This window comes from Lindgomyces ingoldianus (assembly GCF_010093535.1).
Source record: "Lindgomyces ingoldianus strain ATCC 200398 unplaced genomic scaffold BDR25scaffold_30, whole genome shotgun sequence".
Taxonomy (NCBI): Eukaryota; Fungi; Ascomycota; class Dothideomycetes; order Pleosporales; family Lindgomycetaceae; genus Lindgomyces; species Lindgomyces ingoldianus.
Window position 1 is genome coordinate 107,634 of NW_022985191.1, and position 20,895 is coordinate 128,528.

Consider the following 20,895-nt stretch of genomic DNA (forward strand, 5'->3'; position numbering starts at 1 on the left):
TTCGTTCAGTATTTCTACATGTAAGTATGCACAGTCGTCTATCACCAACGCCACCTGAATGACAGACACCCATTTCGTAGTATACATATGTCCTGAAAGGGCTGTATAGGTTTGGGTGGATCGGAACCCCGTCGCCCTCTACCAGCTTGCCTTCTTCACCCCTGGTAGATTTCCCGCGAGCGCATTCAAACGGAATTGGTACTACAAAGTGAATTCGGTCAGCCCAAAGGTTCTCTAGGAGGAATTGGGGAGTGACAGTGCTAGTGCTCAGGGGAAAATGGGATCCGAAGTTGCGATCTCGGGAAATAGACATACTCTCCCCATCCTGAAGTCGCTGAAGACACCCCTACCCTTTCCACCCATTATACACCGGTTCTTAACCTGTGTGAATCTCGTGTAACAATGCATTTGAGACAATTGTAGCTGTGCTTGGGCCCGGACACGCTGCGGGAGTGTGGTATTGCGGATGATGTATCGAAGGGCTTGTCTAAACCAATTCCTGTGGTCAGCCACTGCGTCTACTCATCAAGCAACCGACATATCCGTCAGGTCCTGCTATTACTGGGAAAAGGACTGGTTGGGATGGCACCTTTGCGGTTCGTTCGCAGCGAATACTTTCCGCTTTGTGTGGTCGCGTATGTTCCGAATATTCGCGAAACATCCAATATCGAGCATCTTTGCTCGGAATTGAGACATTTTGGAGATGTAGAGTTATCAATTGCGGAAGTCGAGACAACCTGCAGGATCTTGGAGTGAGATGTGATGCCAAGCTGATACGAAGCAGGTACCTAACTGTTTGGTCGGGAGCGGTCACCTCGGGCAATTTCGTTGGTCCGAAGCCCTGGGTGCGTCATCGCCTCAGATTACTCTCTGAAACGGAGTATATTGATCACATCTGAAATATCGATGAGCCACAGCGAAGTTGTCAGATGCAAACCGTTTTCGCATAATTCACGACAGCGACACATCCAACTCAACCAACTCCTCCGCCGTCCAAAACTTCAAGGATGAGTCCCAACATGTTCTCCAGAGAGGATATTCTCAACATCTATACTCTAATAAGTCCTAAGCATGTAGGGGCATCTACTGCACCTGGGATTCAAGACCATATCCCTTCTTTGCTAGTTGTCCCCAGTGGAGATATGTTCACAATTCGAGACTACGCGCTCCACGACTTCAAATCTCGAGTCACTACGGGTAGGCTCGAAAATGAATTCTTCCAAACACACTGACAACTTTGTCAACAGCGACAAGTCGACTATCGGTGGCATCCTTAAGCAGCGAATTAGGGGTATCTGAATGCGACATCCTTCAGTTTGCTCAAGAATTCCCAGATCTGCTCCTGCTAAGCGCAAACAATCTCGAAATTATCCCACAGTAAGATTTATCAACTAGATCATTGATCCCATTTAGAATGTAGTAGAACGCAGAATCCCTAGTTCACATTCGCTAATCAAAATCAGGACGCAAGCAGCTCCTGTCGTGCAAAAATTTCAAGAGCTTGCAGCTTCCCAAATAGTTTCCGAAACAGCATTCTCCCAGCAGCATGATGTCTCTATCAAGAGCCTTGACGCTTTAGTAAATTTGCCGCCATCTGCTTACCCATATCACCTTACGAGAGGTAGGTACAATCCCCTAAATCGGTTCACTACTCTCTCGTCGTCCTTCATTCCTCGTTTAGGTTCCGGCATTTGTTTACTAACCGCATAAAACGTCTATAGTGGATAGTAGTCATATTGCAAGTACCAAGTATTTTAAGCTTGTAGAGGATGCTGTGCAGGAACTTCTAGTTTCGGGCCAAAACTCCGTTGTGTAAGTACCTCAAATGATTCCTATATTCATTTACCTATTCTAAACAGAATTGTGCAATGTCTAACTCGAAGCAGACCCGTCGATCTCTGCTCAGAGAAGCTCCCAGGGATACCACCCAAATGGTTGATTACGAAGATGTTGGACGAAGTGTTAGGCAAGGAAGTCGACAAGTCCTGTTGGCGGCTTGCAGTCTACGAAAATGCGATTTCTTGCATTCCTAAAGAATATGAAGTCCAGCGGCGCTCAACAGAGCTCGGTCAGCTAAGAGATGGAAAGGTCCCCTGGATCAACCTCCAGAATCTTTTTGAGGAGATCCGCGGCCTCCAGCATTCTCTCAAGGATCTACAGGACTATGCCAATCAAATTCCTGAAATCTGCGTCCAGGATGCTACAGCGATATCAAATCCTTGGCTTTCTCGGCTTCAAAATGACTGCTTACGCGCGCTAGAGGAAGACCACTATATAGACGTGATGGTAAGTGCGGTTACTCATTTCCTCGTATTGCCATTCTCATGTGTTATACAAATGAGCACGCTTATTAAGGCTGACCCCCCTTTAGGCCAGGGTCAATGACAGTTTCCCTGCAGAATGCAAAAGTAAGATATTCACGGAGCTGCAGTCCACCATCGTCGATGCTTGCAACGGCGCCTTTCCGGATATGAGTCCACCACACACGTTCGATACTTTTATCTTGACCTCCAGGGGGTACAATATCAACCGGGACCTCCTGCTAAACTCGGCGAATTTACATGCACAGAATGAGTGGCAAGGCCTCCAAGGGCACCATGACAAGGAACCTCACTTCCGGATGTCACAGATCCTTAATCTAAGCGATGGTCCCAAGCCTATTCTTGCTCTAATGTGTGAAGACAAAAAGATTTCCAAAGCCATCAAGGAAAGGTTTTGGAGTGAGATATCCAATTTGGAATCGGCAAACGAAGCGGAGTTTAGGGACTTCTGGGCAAGACATGTGGATGGGCGCACCCAAAACTACGCGGATGCCTTGGCCGCCATTGACGATCCAAAACTGCGAGACGAATTATTGAATGTCGTGTCTCGCTACGTTCAAAAAGACCTCCTTCCAGATTGGATATCAATGGCACGATCTCGAGGGTTGGTTCGTAGCCCAAGCGTCAGAAGGAGGATTCATGGGCTGGAGCGCACGTCCCAAAAGGATGAAGTGAAGATACGGGACCTCGTTTCGCCAACTGATCCCACACTTGTCGAGCAGTCAAAGCAAGCCCTAGTAAGCGATCTGGCCCGGAAGATGGAAAAATTGTCTGATGGACTACGACTCTTTCTCATACTGGTCCTAATTCTACTCGCTGAACACAAGCCAGGCGTTGTATACGCAACGGCTAAATTTGCACCTAGACTGCTGAAGCAACTCAAATCATCGTTGGACGTTGAGCAGTACGAGCAGCTACAGGAGTGGAAGGACCAAGTAAAAGCGGGGAAATTATCTCCCGGGGACATCGCCAGCATGAAGCGGCTGGCTGCAGCTGCAGCCGGGAATCATAGCTGAAGTCCCTTCATCGTATCTTTGATCCTTGTACAACGGCTATCTCGAGTCGATTTGGAATTGGGATGTCGGATTTGATTTGAGATTGACCTCGTGTAGACCTGGAGATGGGGCCAGGCAAACACGCGGCGGACGTTCAAGCTAAATCAAGGCGACCAGTCCTTCGGCGACTGGATTGCAAGATCCAATAATGATGTAGCAGTGTGGTGACACAACCTGAGGCAGGATGGAGAGTAGAAAAAGGAGAACGGACCTGAGTTTCCTCGGCCGAGATATGATTGGTGATAAGATCTCAGCGCTCCTTGTTAGGCTAGCGTCCTTGTTTGAAATGACAAGCATTGTCGCAACTTCCCCTCAACACCACAACTCCCCTCCCTCACAAGTTCCATCACCGATGGATTCTCACTCGAAGGCGTCAATATGGAATAATCGCGCACGAAGTCCGGGTCCGCGGCCGTGTAGCGTAAGGTTCAGCTTGTTCTGGTTCCGCAACTCGCAGCTGCAGGAATCGGCCTTGACCACGCACGCCATGTTCCTCCTCTACCCCGGGCCCTAGCCAGCCTGCGAAGTACCCCGGACTTGGCCGTATTGATGCTGCAATTGCCCGAGTTCGTGTTCTTCGCCTTTTTCTTTCAAGTCAACTTCGACTGTGTATGTCATCGTCTCAGAGTCAACTTTCAATTCTTCTCGAAGATGGGAGGGTGTGCTGTACGGCCGCCGTTGGGTGATGGCACCATCTACACGGCGTCGCGCAAGCTCAGCAACCGCAAAAGAGGATTAATAAAGTGATGCTCAGGAACCTCGCGGAGCAGACCGTGCTCGTCGGCATCTAGATTAACCCGCCTCGATCTCGCAGTGCCGCCGTTTCATTGGCGAGTCAAGGGGCTTTATGAAAGGTTTTCGGACTAGCGTGGATTGCGTGCTCTCCCAAGGCCATGATGCCTTCCGACACTGATTTCAAAGGCAATCCGACAACGGAGTTGGATTTATACTCCACTTGGGCGCTTCTTCTCGACGACTTCTACGCTGCCCATTCGTGCTCTGCCTCTCTTCTTTATAGAATTTGGTGCACAAGTTAAAGGAACCATTTACTCTCCATTTTAAAACTACCACCTCACGTGCCTTTGCCATTCTACTACCAAATTCACTCTTAATCACCATGTCATCGCCAGTACCGTACGAAGAGCCGTACGAGGACTCGCCCACCATCAACACCACAGAGTCAGGATATGCCTCAGGCAACTCTAGCCAAGACAGTCTTCCAGAAGTCTACTTCAGTAGACCACATCTGAAGTTTCTCAACTCACAATTGCAAAAGCTCGAGCCACAGGGTATGTTTTTCTGCCCCGTTTCATCCGAACACCGCCAGAACTCTGCTAATATACTTTAGATATTCTTCGTTGGTGCATCACGTCACTTCCTGGGCTCTATCAAACAACAGCCTTTGGGTTGACCGGCCTTGCCACCTTGGACATCTTGTCAAAACTCTCTGGACCGATTAAGCCTAATGTCGACCTCATCTTCATCGACACTTTGCATCACTTCGACGAGACACTTTCTCTAGTTGACCGCGTTCGGAGACGCTATGGTACCACCATCCACATCTACAAACCTGCTGGTACAGACACTGCCGCTGAGTTCTCTACAAAGCACGGCAACAAGCTCTGGGAGACCAATGAAGAGCTTTATGACTACGTTGTCAAACATGAGCCTGCGCAACGTGCCTATTCCGAGCTCCAAGTCAAAGCCGTGTTAACGGGCCGCCGTAGGAGCCAAGGTGGAAAGCGCGGAGATCTTGATATTATCGAAATTGATGACAACGGCCTCATCAAGATCAATCCGCTGGCGAACTGGTCATTTGCGCAAGTGCAAGAATACATCCATGCAAACAATGTTCCATTTAACGATTTGCTCAACAACGGCTACAAGAGTGTAGGCGACTGGCACTCGACTCAGCCCGTTTCCCAAGGAGAGGACGAGCGATCCGGGCGCTGGAAAGGGCGCGCCAAGACCGAGTGTGGTATCCACAATCCCAAATCAAGATACGCCCTATTCCTTCGCCAGCAAGCAATGAAGCAGCAGGAAGAGGAACTGAGCCAAGCCCTGCAGAAGGTGGCACTGGATGCATGAGCGGATGTCGTGCTATGGAGGCGTTCTGAGTGGTGATTTCTAGCATTTTAGCATTGGCGTTCAGGTCACATCGAGCAGTTCAAGAAAGCGTGAGCATTACTCCCCCGGCAAACGCTGTACATGTGCATATACGCACATGCAGTGTTCTCCCGGGGTAGAGATACAGAAGAATGGGTAAATAAACCCAATATGCAAGTATTCCAAAAAAAAAATATTTCAAGATTGGATAACCACTGTGACGGATCCAAAAGTAACAAGTGTTCGTGACACGTACTGGAGTTGGACATTTGGAATGCCCGGCATGAAGCATGTTGGGCTGAGACCACGAGACGTACAACTTGTGGAGGAACCTGACAAAACCCGCCCGTGCGATGGCGCAATCGCTATCCAAGAAATTGCCGATCAGACGTTGCTCCGGTTGAAGCTAGCCCGCCAGCCAGTGGCCGTAACGCTGTGCCGTGTGGTCGGAGGACCTTGGAGGGACCAGAGCCGCCGATGTCAGATAAATTCTTGTGAAGCCCACCTTGAAAATTTGCCCGCCACTATTCTCACCTCTTCTTTTTGATACTTTTCCTCCATTTTCCCCAGTCGCCCTCCTGCTGATCATTCTCAGGCTTCAGTGCTGAGTGACGTTGCAACAAACCCTTTGAACCCGTCATTCCACGACGCGTATACAACTTGCGACGACGAGCTTTGACGGCCCCACGATAGCCATTGGCCTCTAATTTCCCGCTCTTTAAAGCTCATTCATATTCCTCTTCCTCAATTTCCCCTCAAATCTTGAAAATATGGCGAACCCACCTCATGGTACGCTGACCAGCGCTGTCCTTCCGCCGCCAACAAAGGATTCAGGCTAACCAGTTGCTTAATAGGCGGTATCCTCAAAGACCTCATTGCGCGCGATGCGCCGCGTCGAAAAGAGCTCTCGGCAGAGGCCGAACAGCTCCCTGCCATCTTATTGTCCGAGAGACAGCTTTGTGACTTGGAGCTCATCTTGAACGGAGGATTTTCTCCTTTAGAAGGTCGGTGGTTCTCTTGTAACGCCGATGTCGCCCCTCCTGTTTGTGCTGTTTGCACCTCCCTCCCATCTTGGCTTCCCATCAGATTCACTACAATGTCATACAATATACCAACATGGATTGAAAGAGCAATGGCTGACTGGGAATTCCGTAGGGTTCATGAGCGAGAAGGACTATAACGGGTATGTCTCGACATTGTCCGTCCTCCCCTGTGGATCTAATAGATAATAGGGTCGTCTCAGACTGTCGGCTTGCAGACGGAAACCTGTTCAGCATACCTATTACACTTGACCTCTCGAAAGAGACGATAGAAGAGCTCGGAGTAAAACCCGGTGCTCGTGTCGCACTTCGCGACTTTCGTGACGATCGAAATTTGGCGATAATCACGGTTGAAGATGTCTATCTGCCAGATAAGTAAGTACTGGAGGATGCAAGACCCTACAGTCCCCTACTAATATCTTTGCAGACAAAAGGAGGCCAAAGAAGTATTTGGAGGCGATTCAGAGCACCCTGCGATCAAGTACCTCTTCAACACTGCTCGGGAATACTACGTCGGTGGCAAGATCGAAGCTATTGACAGGCTGATGCATTATGACTATGTTGCGCTGCGATGTATGTTCTAACAGCCCTCCTATTACTCTCACAATCGCTTATGCAATCTTCAGACTCTCCTGCTGAACTCCGCCTGCATTTTGACAAGCTTGGCTGGTCCAGGGTTGTTGCTTTCCAGACAAGGTATTGTTGACTAATATCATATTAAGAATATTCCTAACATTCACAGAAATCCTATGCATCGCGCACATCGAGAGCTCACTGTCCGTGCCGCTCGTGCTCGTCAAGCCAACGTTCTGATTCATCCTGTCGTGGGTCTTACTAAGCCAGGGGATATAGATCACTTTACTCGTGTACGCGTCTACCAAGCACTTCTCCCCCGTTACCCCAATGGAATGGCTGTTCTCGGTCTTCTTCCTCTTGCCATGCGTATGGGTGGTCCCCGAGAAGCAATCTGGCATGCCATTATCCGAAAGAATCATGGCGCGACGCACTTCATTGTCGGACGTGATCATGCCGGTCCAGGCAAGAACTCGAAGGGTGTTGACTTCTATGGTCCATACGACGCACAGCATGCAGTTGAGAAGTACAAGAGTGAGCTCGGTATTGAAGTGGTGCCCTTCCAACAGATGACGTACCTTCCGGATTCAGATGAGTATAAGCCAAAGGACGAGGTTGAGGCTGGTGTCAGGACGCTGGACATCTCTGGAACTGGTTCGTCTTCAAGCTAGACATTACTTTAATTAATCCACTCACTAACCTTTTATTAGAACTTCGCAAGCGACTCCGAACAGGTGCCGACATCCCAGAATGGTTTTCCTACCCCGAGGTCGTCCGCGTTCTGCGCGAGTCCCATCCGCCGCGCAGCAAGCAAGGCTTCACCGTCTTCTTGACTGGTTATCAAAATTCTGGCAAAGACGCAATCGCCCGCGCTCTCAACGTCACTCTTAACCAGCAAGGAGGACGGTCTGTCTCTCTTCTCCTCGGTGAGACCGTCCGCCACGAGCTAAGTTCAGAACTCGGATTCACGCGCACCGATCGTGACATAAACATTGGACGCATCGCCTTCGTCGCATCGGAACTCACCAAAGCCGGCGCGGCCGTGATCGCAGCACCAATCGCGCCATTTGAAGGCCCGCGCCACCAAGCGAGAGAAATTGTCGAGAAATATGGTAGCTTCTACCTTGTCCATGTTGCAACCCCGCTCGAGTACTGTGAGAAGACAGACAAGCGCGGTATATATGCCAAGGCGCGTAACGGCGAGATCAAAGGCTTCACGGGTGTGGATGACCCGTATGAGACGCCGGTAAAGGCGGATCTCACGGTCGACATCTCGAAGAGCAATGTCAGGACCATTGTGCACCAGATCGTGCTATTGCTCGAAGCGGAAGGCCTGTTAGAGCAGCTATAGGCGGGTAACGTCGGGGGTGGATTTCTATGGCGACAGGGAATACGGCTCACCAGAGGTTGGTTGCAGGATTATGTGATTATAGACAAGTGTTTGGCCTCCTTGCGATAGACTGGGCATCGAAGCTTGACTTGAGGTCAACTTAAGCTTATGCATCGGATCGACATAGGGATTACCGGACAGATGCACGAAAAGTAAAGATTTCCTTGTTTCTGACATCTGGGCTTGCGTGTGGCTGTTCGGTCAAATCTTAGCTTCCGGTTGGAAGATGTGCACGTGGGGACAAGGGAAGGAGGGGGATAGATGATGATCAATGCATGCAGGTTCAGTTGGTTCCCGATCACGCAATTCACCAGCGTCTTGCGTAATACGGGGGTTAGCGAGGGGGATGGAAGCTCAAGACTTTAGCATTCTTATGCAGTATCTCAGGCATCCTTAGTTGACACATCATATTGAGATTGTTTCCAGCAACCTGTGTTTAGCTACATGTTGTGTCCGCAACAAGGGGTGATGGGAGAACCAGCACGCAGCAATAGCGCGATATCGTTATAGCAGACGCTATACACGTTACGATATTTGTTGTTGATTGCTTATTGCTAGGGCCGAAACTCCATACACCTATCATCCGTCTAACAGCCACACGCTCGCATGCGAAATCTCCCATTCTTACTTCGAGCGCCCAACAACAACACGTCCTTGTGCTCTGACGTCTCACACAGGCTTCCTTAGCATTCGCATCGCTTGCAGCATCAGGTTTCCTCCTATTATTCGCTTCGATCTCAACGTTTACAATTCTAGAGGGGACGAGATTCTTCAGTCTCATTATGCTCTACGTGATCTGACGATAACACTGCTTTAGAAGACTTAGAAGATAGGTATCGATCCAAGGCTGTTCGGCAGCTCCGTAACATGGACCTCTTGTAAGACCGTGTAGCGGCGCTCAGGCAGGAGGAGAAAGCGTAGAGCGGTATGTGTGGCGGTATGTAGGTCAATGTCCAGGCACCTAGAGCTATAGCCTATAGAATATTCTTAAATACATCCTGACACACTGGTTTTACCTGCGGAATCAATCTTCCTTGAGGATATCCTCTTTGGAGGAGGGTAGAAGCAGAAAAAGTAATCTAGGTATATCCAGCCGCATTTATTGATGGAGAGAATGAAGCTATGTTCGTTGGGTGGAAAAAGATGTTCTGTATAAGTTATAGTATATGTAGACTTCTTCTCCCGCTGTTAGAGGTCGATGAGCTGAGCACGCTGGTGTCAGACAAAGTTGCTGTGATGTCAACCTGCGGTAACCAAGTACCCTTTGATATCTTGCTTCAGCTCGACCTCTCATCTAAGTGATGGAAGTAGTCCGGCAATGAAGGAACCCATGGCGTAGCAGACTATATACGGTAAATTGAGGTCGTTTTTTGGGAAGGTGAGGCGAGGGGTTCGTATAATCAGGGTAGTGCTATTATCAATAATTTGTATGGGCAAGATATATGTGAAGAGAGGTGCTAGATAAGGTGGAGGGAAAGGAGTGCAGCTCTTACTCGCCTTATTCTTTCTAATGTTTATTATTAGGCATGGGCGAGTGCTTATTTAGTGTCAAGTGAAAGACTCATGGCACTTTCAAAGCTATTATTGAGAGAAGTTGAGGACGACCTCTCGCCCCATGTGGCAATCGTTCTTGAACTTCTCTTCGGCAAGTGAAAGAGCAGAATGCTCCTGAACTCTCCCTGGCTCGGCCAGATATCTTTCCACGGTCTATATCCAGGATTCTTATCCAAATAAGATAGAGCTGAGAATGCAGCAAGCTTCCTATGTATAGTTGCGTGCTCCAGCCGATTGAGAAGGGTCAAATATCATTGAGTTGTAACGCAAGAAGTCGAGTTAACTTTATTTCTTAAGGATATGATACATGAATTAGAACTATGAATCAAATTGGAATGAACATTAGGCAGACTCCACTAGGCAGGAAACGTCCAGGTAAAGAAAAAGGAGAGTAGTACTGAGCTCCCAACACTACTCTACCCATCCCATCACACGAACCCAAGAGGAGCAACGACACCGATGGCAATCCCCCATTTCCTTGGGCTCATTCAATGAAGTGGATATATTCCTCTCCAGACTCCAAGCTGCATCCATATTTAAGTCAATATTCAAAGTCAAGCAGAACAAGGCAGGATCACTAGGATAAGGAAATATGTGGCGCAGAGGTGTGGCTGAAATTGTTATCGATTAGCCCAAGCTCCTGTCGGACCATCGTTGGATGATGCGGGACTTCAACTCATTTCTCGTCTCTACTTCCAATCCCGGTCTGCCCTTTAATACTGCTTCAATGGCTGTACCACTCACCCGGCCTGTCTTAGGCATCGTGTGTGCATCGGCAAGGAATGTCTCCCACTCTCTCCTCCTTCCCGCCAGCTACAGATGCTTCTCTGTGCTGAACCGACCGCCTCCAAACTATGATGGCCACATACCGTTGACGAGGCTCGAAAGACTTGGGTTAGCCATAGGATCTGGACTAGGGAGCTTCCTCAATCCTCGAAGAGGCGGTATAGCACCAATAGCTTTGCTTACTCCATCTCCAACTTCGTCCACTAAATCAATTCTTAGACCTCATAGCGGCCTTCGGAGAGGCCACCGCCCAGCCATTCTTCATAAACGCCTTGCGCAATCGGATGCTTTCACATCCAACCGGCCGCCGCATTCTTCGAGATCGTCCTCGTCTAACTTCAACGTCGCTCGACATACCCCGCCTTCGCTCCTTGCCCCCAAATACGCTCGGCTTCGCGTATGCCTCGTGGCTAGACCGTGAAGGCGTGTCTCCAGATACGCGCGCACATGTGCGCTACATAGATGATGAGGAGTGCGCATACGTAATGCAGCGCTACCGAGAGTGCCACGACTTCTACCACGCCCTGGTCGGGCTCCCAGTATTTAGGGAGGGCGAGGTCGCATTGAAGGCTTTTGAGTTTGCCAACATGGGCCTACCCATGACGGGATTAGCCGTATTCAGTGCTCTGACCTTGAAGAAGGCCGAATGGAGGAGGTTTTGGGAAATCTATGGACCATGGGCTGTACGCAATGGAGTAAAGAGTGATGATGTCATCAACGTGTACTGGGAAGAGGAGCTGGAAACAGATGTGGATGAGCTCAGGATGAGATTAGGTATTGAGAAGCCTCCAGATCTACGATCTATTCGGAAGATGGAGAGGGAGGCTAGGAAAAGGGAGAAGGGGGCCAAGGAAAGAGCCGCAGCAGGAGCTATGTGATATTGTAAAGGTGTAGCGTATTGTAAGTCTACATGTAAGCGAATCTGCTTCTCTTCACTGCATCGTGCATATTACCATCGATTTCTTAGTATAATACTTACATCTGTGTATTGTGCGAGTTAGTCCTGACAATCCAACGTTCTATCCTCAGTCCTGAATCCACTGGAGTCAAATGTCATCAACACTTCAGAGGGGCAGTACTTACCCAATACTCTACTAATCTGAATGCTATATACTATCGTTGGCATAGATTGAGGCCGGTAGCACATTCCCTCGCTTCTCCCTCTTTTCATTCTCTGCCAGGCCTCATTCCCCATGTAGACTTAGCTTCTAGTTTCTCGCATTAGATTCCATCAAGATCCTAGCTGCATCTATAACTTCTTAGAGTCATTTCTCTAATTCTGGAATCGGGCCCACAGGGGGTTGCTCAGCAATCGCCTGGTTCACTACCTGCACAAATGTCCTCCAACGAATCTCTGGCCCTGATGTTCTGGAAGCGCGGTCGTCACTGGGTTAGCTGTATCATCACTATTAGTATACAGGAGCCGGAATCACGAGCGTCAGTAGATACGAAAATAAAGCGATCTATCAGGTATGTTGTCTTCACGTGTGATGGATCCTTGGTCGATCCCCAATTTCCGTATTTGTGGTCCTGGGTTCCAGTGTTCTTGCCCTTGCTCTTGTTGTGGTTGTTATTGCGGTTATTTTTGTCGGTGCCGATGGCATTACTGTAGCATTAAGATGAAGCAGTGCTGTGGGTTGGGTTTCCTGTGTGGTTCTTAAGTGAATCCTCACAAATTCATAGGAAATCAGGAATGAGAAGAACATCTTTAGATTTTTGAAAGAATGAACGCGACCAAGTATACTTATAGAAGGGTTTGAGGAACGGTGACAAGGTAAATACAGTGCTCGAGCTTCAGGAAGACCAAGAATGGAAATACTGCATGGCGGGATGAACTGATCTAATGGCCCAGACACTCCGAGAGCTGAAGGGGAGAAAGTGATGATATGCTGTAGTTAGTGGATATAATGAAACTCAAATAACCACTTGTTCCAAACCATCACCTCTCATGAATCTTGATCAAGGAGTTACTGGAACGAGAATGGGTGGGAAAGCACGGAATAAACCGAACTCCTCATTCACGGCATTCTAAGATGCATGATTAGTGGTCTATCCATTTCAGCACTATTCATGAAGTCGAGAGAAATTCTCTGCCAGAAATATTATTACCTTGTTGCTGAACGATTTATAAAATGTATAAAATACGAAACAAACTCCTTTTTGATAATCCGAATTATCAACTCCAAATAAGACCCCAAGCAATGCCTACTTAAGATTCTAGCTACTAAAAAAATTCCATCCAATACCCCACTATTGTTTTCAGGAATGCCGACAATCACCCTTTGGTACATTCAAGCTTCCCGTAGCAACCGCATAGCATGGCTGCGCAAGGAGCTATGCCTCAACTATTGCTTTAGGAAGAAGCAAGCGATGAAGGCTCCGAAAACATTCAAAGGTAGCCATGGGAATCCACTTGTGAAAGCTCCGATGCTATGAGATGGCGAATCGACTGATGAAAGTGGTGCGATTACTCGCTGAGCACAGCTGGCACTGAAATCGTAAGCGACGATCCTGGGATGGGAAACCAGAGCAGTGACGAGCGTTGCGGCTGAGAAACTAGGTGAAGCCTATGACGGGGAAAATCGTCTGATTGCCAACGAGCTCTCATAGCGCATCAATGCCCTTCTGTGGCTTCATGCGTCGGATGCTGCCTTTCTCATATGTACACTTGCCATCACCTATACACACTAGAAATTCCCCCTACATGGAAAGAATAATGGTGGTCTTGAAGCGATGGAGGATTGTTTATCAGTCAACATACAAAATAATCTCGATTAGCTAGATACCGAGTTGTCCTTAAGCAGGAGGGTTTCTCTGTGGGGGTAAAGTCACAGTGGCAGATGCGGTAATACTATTCTCTATCCATATTTTACGGACGGATTTGGAGTAACAAGGAAAGAGTAGGCCAAGTGTCGAGAAATGATTAAAGCTTATGAGGACGTATCGGAAGATAGTGGAGAGGACAAGACATAAGATCGGGTAGCGCCACAGCAGATATCAAGCGATAATGTTACTAGCCAACGAGCGAATATGCAATTGCAATAGAAGACTAGGTCGTAGCATCCGTGAATAATATCATACATTTACTTATATATCATAAAAAGAGAGACACATTAAATTGTGCGGGCCGTAACGACTAGGTTCGGTAGTGCCAGCCTAACCAATCCTTTGCCGAATCTTACGAATTGCTTGAGTTACCAGACTTTCGGGCCAAACGGCTGACCTGGTGGGACTGGAGCCTGGATGGCGGTATCCGTGGCATCCATAGTGCCAGAAATTACGGTATTACCCCTACAGAATGTTAGTAACTTTTTTTTTCCAAAAAAAAAGGATCGATATCGGCAGGCTTACCACCACTGAGGCGCATCAATCCTATTAAGAGTAAAGATGAAGAAGATCGTCAAGGTACTAATTGCCAAGCCAGTGTCCAATCCGACAGCAGTGATATAATTCAATCTTGACCACCACTTGAAATTCCTTGTCCGGATATATTTCTGGAAGAACCAACCGACAATGCCCCAGGTTAAATAGTTCAAGGGACTGGCAGGTGGAATAGCCTGCCCGCCACCAAAGATTAGAGGAGTCATTGCATACTTCAATTTGGGAATCTTTTTAGCTGCATAATGAACGATAATAGTTGCAAGAATTCCGGCGGGGAAGAACCAAAGCAAGCTAGAATATATTTGCCCAGGGCTGAACATTCGCTGAGGTCCGAGGAGACCCCATATGATTGATGCTGAAAAGAAAACTCGGCCGCCAGGGCATGAAAAGCGTTGCTTTTGTTCGAGAGTACAGACGCCTTCGATATTCTCGAGGGCAAAATTGAGCATGCCTGCATTCTTCGTCAGTACTTGGTGTACCAAACCCATAATGCTGAAATCCTTACCAATCTGGACAAAGGCAGAAAGGGTCGTCGCAACGACCTGTGCGGTGAACATCGTGCGTGGAGGAATCTTCATATAATGACCACTAGCAGGAATATTAGTCCATAGTATTCGACGCTTTTGAAAAAAGAGAGACCCACAATTTCAGATCCCCAACAAAGCCTAAAGCACTGCTGGCGGTAATGTATCCGTAGGTCTTGAACATCATTAATGCTAATGGCTTTCCGGGCTGCATATAGCCCATGATAAACTCGGTAATAACATTCAACCCAATTTGCAAATTGGTGATAGCTTGGATGATGCCAATCGGAAGCGACATTACCGTAGCGAAGGCAATTGAAATAAGAAAAGCCCACCATGCGAACTCGGTCGGATATGCCAGAACGACAATCAATGACAACACAAACATGAGGAGGAATAGAATACCAAACCACCACTCAGGCACTTCGGGGTATTTCTCCATCATCTTCATGTGAACGTCTTTGTCCTCGGTCTTCGCCTGGCGGAACTGGCTGACAATTACTTGCCCGTAATTTAGATAGGTATATACAACAACAGATGCGATAGTTGCAAATGAGAGCCCGTAAGTGAGGGCAAAGGTAGTCGACATAAACAATGGAGAGTAATTCTTGTATGCCGCCTCATTGAGGGTAAGTTGAGGTGTCGCGACAAGACTTACGTTGTAATTCTGGCCCATGTTGTCGTACGTCGTGGAGTCGCTATAGGAATAATTAGCGATCCCAGACATGATTTCATATCTAATGCTCACGCACCTCATGGGCAAGAACTTAGCAAACCAAGCACCACTGTAATGGATCCCAAGAGATCCGAGGACGTAGAAGAAGAATACCCCGAGTAACGTGTTCCCAATCGCATGCCACGGTGGAATCATAGGATTTCCGGTGAATCCCGTAATCGTGGTCCAGTCCAAAGTCAGGGGAAGGAGGCCTAGTCCTGATGTGCCCCCGAAAACCTGATTGATCACGGGGTTCTGGGGATAGATCCATGTGATGAAAACGAAGATGCTAAGAAACTGCGCGAAGAAACCCGGAATCCAGTAGTACAAATATGAAACCAAGAACACTATACCAAACCATTTGTACCTTGACATATTACCTCCAAAGACCGTGGGGTCTAGGTCTTCATCTTTCTCATGCATAGCATGAAGGAGACTGACACTGACAAGGTTGCTGGGCCAAATCATTGCCGCAGGGTAGACAAGGAAACGTCTGAGGATGCCAGCGATGCCATATCCAATGCTTGAGGTGGTAATTGTTAGAAGTAGTTGGAAGGCTATGCCGAAGTCTTGTTTGTAGAACACCTTCTGCGCAAGTATAATATCGGTTGCATACGCAGTGCCGAACGACACATTTGCCATTACAACAATAATAGCATGTTCCTTCACATTAAATGGGCCGGGGTTCAGGTTCCAGGTGATCCCAAATGTCTGGTGTTGTTTGGATGGCACGAATCTCGCCCAGGTGTTCCCGAGAACATAGGCCATAAGCTAGATGAGATTAGCGTTGGGTATCAAAAGAAAAGACGACTATAGACGAACCTGAGCAACAATGACCCCCAGACCAATTACCTAACATTGGAGGTACGACGTTAGTACAACTCTTTTTAGTAAGTGGGTTTGGCACTACTACTGCCTTATCTATGTAGGGTACTTTGAACCGTGACAAGAGTAGCATCCCAGACTTTGCAGCAGAGCATGGAGTTTGTGTTCCAGTGTTACGTACAGGGTTCCTGAGTGAAAATAGCTGAAGGAATGTTAGCAGCTGGAGCAGTGGTAAGCTTAGTGCAACATACTGTGTTGACGGCTGCACCGAAGACGGAGAGAATGAGTCCGAGCACCCATGCCCGAATAGTATTTGCTGGGAGATCTTGGTCGTAATTGGGGACAGCGGCTCGCACTTCGGCATATGGCGAGTCCTCCTTCTCCTCTTCTGTATCCATAGAGGCAGTCTTCTTGATGATGGATTCTTCGTCTTTGTCCGGGCTGTAGACGGATGAGTAGCCATCGTCGAGATTAAGGTCCCAAGTAGTCAGACGTTTTTGAAGGTATGTCAATGGTGTATCGTCCAGGGAGTGTATGGTGCTTGACTTGGAGAACCTCTTCTCATCAATTGCGCTAGACTTGGACCAGCTCTTCTCATCCATTATGCCTCTGAAACCCAATAACAACCCGTATTAAAGAATGTGGGTCGAGGTACCAGACCACAACACCACAAGTAGGAGAGAAAGGATATGTACAAGTGAAAGAAAGAAACGAGCGCTGCTCCTGAAAAGAGAAGGTAAACGAAAGTGAGGACGAGACTCTTGATCAATCAACCATGGTGAACTCGAAGGTGAGGGGTATCTCTTCGGTGTTCCCAGCTCCGCGTAACAAGGTCCAAGTTTGCTTCATCCTTATCAGTAACTTCTCAGGATAGACAACCCATCCTCTCCTGATTCGTCCATCATACATGATCGCGAAGGTGCGACGAGACAGGAAAGCATACCTGTCGATCCGAAGACGTCCTTCCGCATACTGATGCTGACCGAAAACATCATCCAGCAGAGCTATGGTCACCATCCTGGTGAATTGTAGTTTCAACTGGATAGTATTGTGCTTGTCGCTTGTTGTCCATTTGCGTGGCTGAAACAGGATGAGGTTCAAAAGTCTGGATCCAATTGTGGCAAGAATCAATACGGCGGATGCTGCACTATGCAACCGTGGACCTTGCATTGATCTCTGCCGAAACCATAACCCAGAGCATCCTTGGTTCGAAAAACGTGCCTGGGATTGGACAAAGGTCAACATCTTGGGAGCCAGGTCCCCGAGAAGCGCTAAAAGAACAACGCGGCTGAATCTTCTGGCATCTCGAAACAATTATCAGGGTTGCAGTGAATATATTTTTTCTCTCTGTTTACGATAATGGTTCGAGTAAATGCAGGCTGAAAACGTCTGGTGGTTGTAGTGAGTGCGCCCTGCAGATACTGGTGGCTTTCATGCGATACGTTTGCATCGGCGTAAAGGTACAGATGTCCGTGGTAGACGGATACTTGATTCGCTGACAGGGTTTAAGGTCGTTTAGGCCATATCTAGAAGGTTCGGCTTGACGGATGGTTTTCAGGTCATCCAAGTCTGGCCAGAGGGGTTTGACGGTTGAGTAGATGCCCGGCAGACATCAGTTCTTTAAGTCACATTCGAATCTATATTTGCTCTCAAAAAAGGTGAGCGAGTGACTCATTCCTTACTTCATTCTCTTTTAATGTTCATCCCTGGTACTCCTCAGTTGTAATGGCACCACCGATATGGAGTTGATGCATAACTGGTATGGGTCGTGGGGTGTAAGAGACGTGCAGAACGCGTTTCAAGATTTATGTTAGCCTATGGGTAACCCTGGGGGCTGGCGCGCCTCTTCTGGGAAGAATTATGCTTAATGATCCTTAGCAGATAAGCGATTTTGAAAACCCGGATTTCGCAATGGTGTTCCATGACCTGATTGGAGGCGGCTGGCACACTGTACGCGTTGAACAATGCAAGGGGATCTACGGCAAAGGATGAGGACGAGTTGGAACCAATTGAAAAAGAGCTTGCGAACTGAATGCCTTCTGTTCATAATCGTTCAATGAAAGCAAATGTGGAGTGGGCGACTTGAGAGAGGTTTGACAGAATAACCGTGTTATCGACAACGCACTCTGAACACTCCAACCTGGGAAGGCTTCAAGGCTGTTTCATGCAGGTTTCTATGTTTGCAAACCGAGAACTGGCTTCCTTTTCGACAAATCTCAAAGGTCAAACTACCACGGCATGATCCTCGTCCGCCCCGGTCGGTGTTTCACTCCTTATCGCATTTGATGCAGAACACAAAAAGACTGCTTTCAGGGCAAAGGCATGCGTTCTTTTTAGCTCTCTTTAATTCCCCAAGAGACTTGCAAACATCTTCTCTTGTGGGGTGAGCCAATATTGGAGTTCGAGCGGAGATTATCGGAGCCGCCAGCCAAGCCTGGTTCGAAAAGCCTCTTACCTTTCCCTTTTGGGTGATCTTTACGGTCAGGAGTTTTCTCGTCGCACCTGCCATTTTGATCGCCCAATAGTAGGGCTAGGACAAGATTACTCCCTGTCATTAAAAACCAATAGTATTAATAACTGTTCTTAGGTAGCTCTAACAGCCAATGAAGATCCTCCAGATGGAGATATATCGGCCCGGGCGAGTCTCAACCCACCGACATGGCGCAACTCATCCCCCCATTTACTATATGTAGGAACTTGTAAATCCCGACACCTCTCGGGGAAGTCATGGCATTTGATCAGATCAGGCTCACGCATCGATTTTCAGATAGTGACCAGCTTTATTCTGTTGCGGTCCTTTGCCTTGACGCCAGGAACATCGGTAGTTTAAATACTCGGGGCACCTCCGCTGAGAACTCATACAATCACCCTACGGTAGTCTTCACTCCTTATAGACAGTCAGAATGTCTTCTGCTTTAACTACTTTCGTCTTCGTCCCGGGAGCCTTTTGCCCAGGTTCCTACTATCACAAAGTCATCGCAAAGCTTGAGGCACTTGGGTACGAAGCTGTCGCTTTAGACCTCCCCTCAGTCGGTCCAAAGCCTGAATCCAAACCAGCAACCGGATATGAAGACGCTAGCTATGTGAACTCCAAGGTTACCGAACTCCTCAACCAAGGCAAGAATGTCGTCCTCGGTGCAAACTCATACGGCGGTTTCGTAGTTACCGAAGCATCCAAAGGCTTGAGCAAGGCAGAAAGAGAAGCTGCGGGCAAACCAGGTGCTTTGATACATCTTGTTCTGATGGGGTCTTTCCTTACGCCAGTGGGGAAGACTGTCAAGGATATGCTTACGGGTCATATCCCCCTCGATTTCGAAAGCGAGGTGGAATATATCGACTCGGGCCCTGCTGAAATTGCCGGCTATGCCTTCTTTGGGAGTCTTCCTCAGGAAGACCAGATGATTTATGGGGGCCAGACCAAACCCCATAGTGCCGCGAGTTTTAGAGACCCTCTCACCCATGCTGGGTACGAACATATCCCGACAACGGTGGTGATTGGAGAGCTAGATCGGGCTTACTCTCCAAAGGTGCAGCATGAGAATGTGGATGCGGTTATTGCAAAAGGTGTAGGCCAGGTCAAGAAGGTCGTACTTCCGGTGGATCATATCCCGATGTTGGCTCACCCAGACGAGATTGTCAGTGTCTTGCTAGGGGCAGCCACATGAGCTGAACGAACAAAATCGGCCTATCGGCTCTGAAAACTGGACAAATAAAGGAGAAGATGGGTCAACACTTTAAGCGACAAGTTGTATATTTGTGGCATTGGAGTAACAAATGCAAAAGGACAAACTACTGCGTAAGGGAAGCAAGACGGAGACGATAGCAAGCGGTTCGAAGACACTCCCTACCTATAGATGCATCAAAATATTTATATCAAGATGATCCTTCCTTGCGTTCTAGTACTCACTTCTTTAGGGTCCCTGCATATAGCCCCCGGCCTTACACTCTTGCGTCTCCAGTGCCAGCTGGGAAGATATCATCTGTCCCCAAGTTCGATACCACTCAGCTAGTTCTGGTCTCCAACCTCGGCATGGCATTACATGATACACCATTCTAATAGCTGCTAGGAGGATCTATGAGAAATTGGATTTGGCAGCAGTCTCCAATCTATCGAGACCTCGAATCATCTTTAATCTCTGACCTTTGATCCACTCATGGAATCCGAACCCCCTCTCCTCACGAATGCGTATCTCATACGTAATGAGTATCACAGCATCCAAGATAAGGTTCGCAAGCGCACAGAGTGCGCATTTGCTAACGTTAATGGTGCGCATCTTCCTTCCGGGAAATGGAAGTAAAGTCTTCGAGATATTTGCAAATCACCCGGGAATCGAATATGCCGTCTATTAAGTTGTCGCTCATAACACACGGGATCTTAGCAATTGGGTTGTGAGCAGTCACCCCTTCGTTGGTTATCGCTGTGTCCTAAGTAAGGTATCGGGAATACGACCACTTTCTGGACGGTGATTGCTTGCCCGAGACCGAGTTCGAGCGCTGGGGTGAGCACTTTCCTGGCATAGGGCGAGGCATGATGGTAGATTAACACCATGTTGGGGATTCTGGAGGTCTTCTAGACATTCTGTGATGATGGTTTGTCGCGACTGCACATTTCCAATGCTGAAGTT

The 20,895-nt window shown here is 48.0% G+C and overlaps 9 protein-coding genes across 9 annotated transcripts; 6 read left to right on the plus strand and 3 right to left on the minus strand.

The window, feature by feature from the left end:
* Positions 1-7: 7 nt before the first annotated feature.
* On the minus strand, positions 8-734 carry BDR25DRAFT_292180 (glucocorticoid receptor-like (DNA-binding domain)). The gene is made up of 3 exons (XM_033688643.1): positions 590-734; positions 316-487; positions 8-201 (listed from the first exon to the last, which is right to left on the minus strand). The coding sequence occupies exons 1-3, from the start codon at positions 694-696 to the stop codon at positions 139-141; spliced, it is 342 nt and encodes a 113-aa protein (XP_033544016.1). The 5' UTR covers positions 697-734; the 3' UTR covers positions 8-138.
* A 589-nt stretch (positions 735-1,323) lies between these two features.
* On the plus strand, positions 1,324-3,449 carry BDR25DRAFT_69388 (uncharacterized protein). Its single transcript, XM_033698926.1, has 5 exons — positions 1,324-1,416; positions 1,464-1,621; positions 1,722-1,812; positions 1,887-2,286; positions 2,372-3,449. Coding segments are annotated over exons 1-5 (1,617 nt in total). The 5' UTR covers positions 1,324-1,414; the 3' UTR covers positions 3,338-3,449.
* Positions 3,450-4,252: 803 nt separating this feature from the next.
* On the plus strand, positions 4,253-5,660 carry BDR25DRAFT_292184 (Phosphoadenosine phosphosulfate reductase thioredoxin). Its single transcript, XM_033688644.1, has 2 exons — positions 4,253-4,665; positions 4,725-5,660. Exons 1-2 carry the CDS (start codon positions 4,494-4,496, stop codon positions 5,462-5,464), a joined length of 912 nt encoding a protein of 303 aa, XP_033544018.1. The 5' UTR covers positions 4,253-4,493; the 3' UTR covers positions 5,465-5,660.
* BDR25DRAFT_69385 (uncharacterized protein) lies at positions 5,505-5,854 on the minus strand. The gene has a single exon (XM_033698925.1). The coding sequence runs from the start codon at positions 5,772-5,774 to the stop codon at positions 5,544-5,546; it is 231 nt and encodes a 76-aa protein (XP_033544019.1). The 5' UTR covers positions 5,775-5,854; the 3' UTR covers positions 5,505-5,543.
* Positions 5,855-6,010: 156 nt separating this feature from the next.
* BDR25DRAFT_267212 (ATP-sulfurylase) lies at positions 6,011-8,902 on the plus strand. Its single transcript, XM_033687035.1, has 8 exons — positions 6,011-6,271; positions 6,337-6,486; positions 6,638-6,665; positions 6,715-6,897; positions 6,950-7,095; positions 7,149-7,218; positions 7,265-7,749; positions 7,806-8,902. Exons 1-8 carry the CDS (start codon positions 6,253-6,255, stop codon positions 8,444-8,446), a joined length of 1,722 nt encoding a protein of 573 aa, XP_033544020.1. The 5' UTR covers positions 6,011-6,252; the 3' UTR covers positions 8,447-8,902.
* Positions 8,903-10,726: 1,824 nt separating this feature from the next.
* BDR25DRAFT_336003 (ubiquinone biosynthesis protein coq4, mitochondrial) lies at positions 10,727-11,703 on the plus strand (the record flags this gene model as incomplete). Its single annotated transcript, XM_033693065.1, has 2 exons — positions 10,727-10,983; positions 11,045-11,703. Exons 1-2 carry the CDS (start codon positions 10,767-10,769, stop codon positions 11,701-11,703), a joined length of 876 nt encoding a protein of 291 aa, XP_033544021.1. The 5' UTR covers positions 10,727-10,766.
* Positions 11,704-13,090: 1,387 nt separating this feature from the next.
* On the plus strand, positions 13,091-13,261 carry BDR25DRAFT_235191 (uncharacterized protein; the record flags this gene model as incomplete). Its single annotated transcript, XM_033685504.1, has 1 exon — positions 13,091-13,261. One exon carries the CDS (start codon positions 13,091-13,093, stop codon positions 13,259-13,261), a length of 171 nt encoding a protein of 56 aa, XP_033544022.1.
* A 758-nt stretch (positions 13,262-14,019) lies between these two features.
* BDR25DRAFT_235289 (small oligopeptide transporter) lies at positions 14,020-16,668 on the minus strand (the record flags this gene model as incomplete). The annotated part of the gene is made up of 8 exons (XM_033685507.1): positions 14,020-14,116; positions 14,177-14,657; positions 14,712-14,794; positions 14,850-15,428; positions 15,483-16,216; positions 16,268-16,297; positions 16,452-16,472; positions 16,522-16,668. The coding sequence occupies 8 exons, from the start codon at positions 16,666-16,668 to the stop codon at positions 14,020-14,022; spliced, it is 2,172 nt and encodes a 723-aa protein (XP_033544023.1).
* Positions 16,669-18,939: 2,271 nt separating this feature from the next.
* On the plus strand, positions 18,940-20,148 carry BDR25DRAFT_305630 (alpha/beta-hydrolase). The gene has a single exon (XM_033690447.1). It carries the CDS (start codon positions 19,174-19,176, stop codon positions 19,933-19,935), a length of 762 nt encoding a protein of 253 aa, XP_033544024.1. The 5' UTR covers positions 18,940-19,173; the 3' UTR covers positions 19,936-20,148.
* Positions 20,149-20,895: the final 747 nt, after the last annotated feature.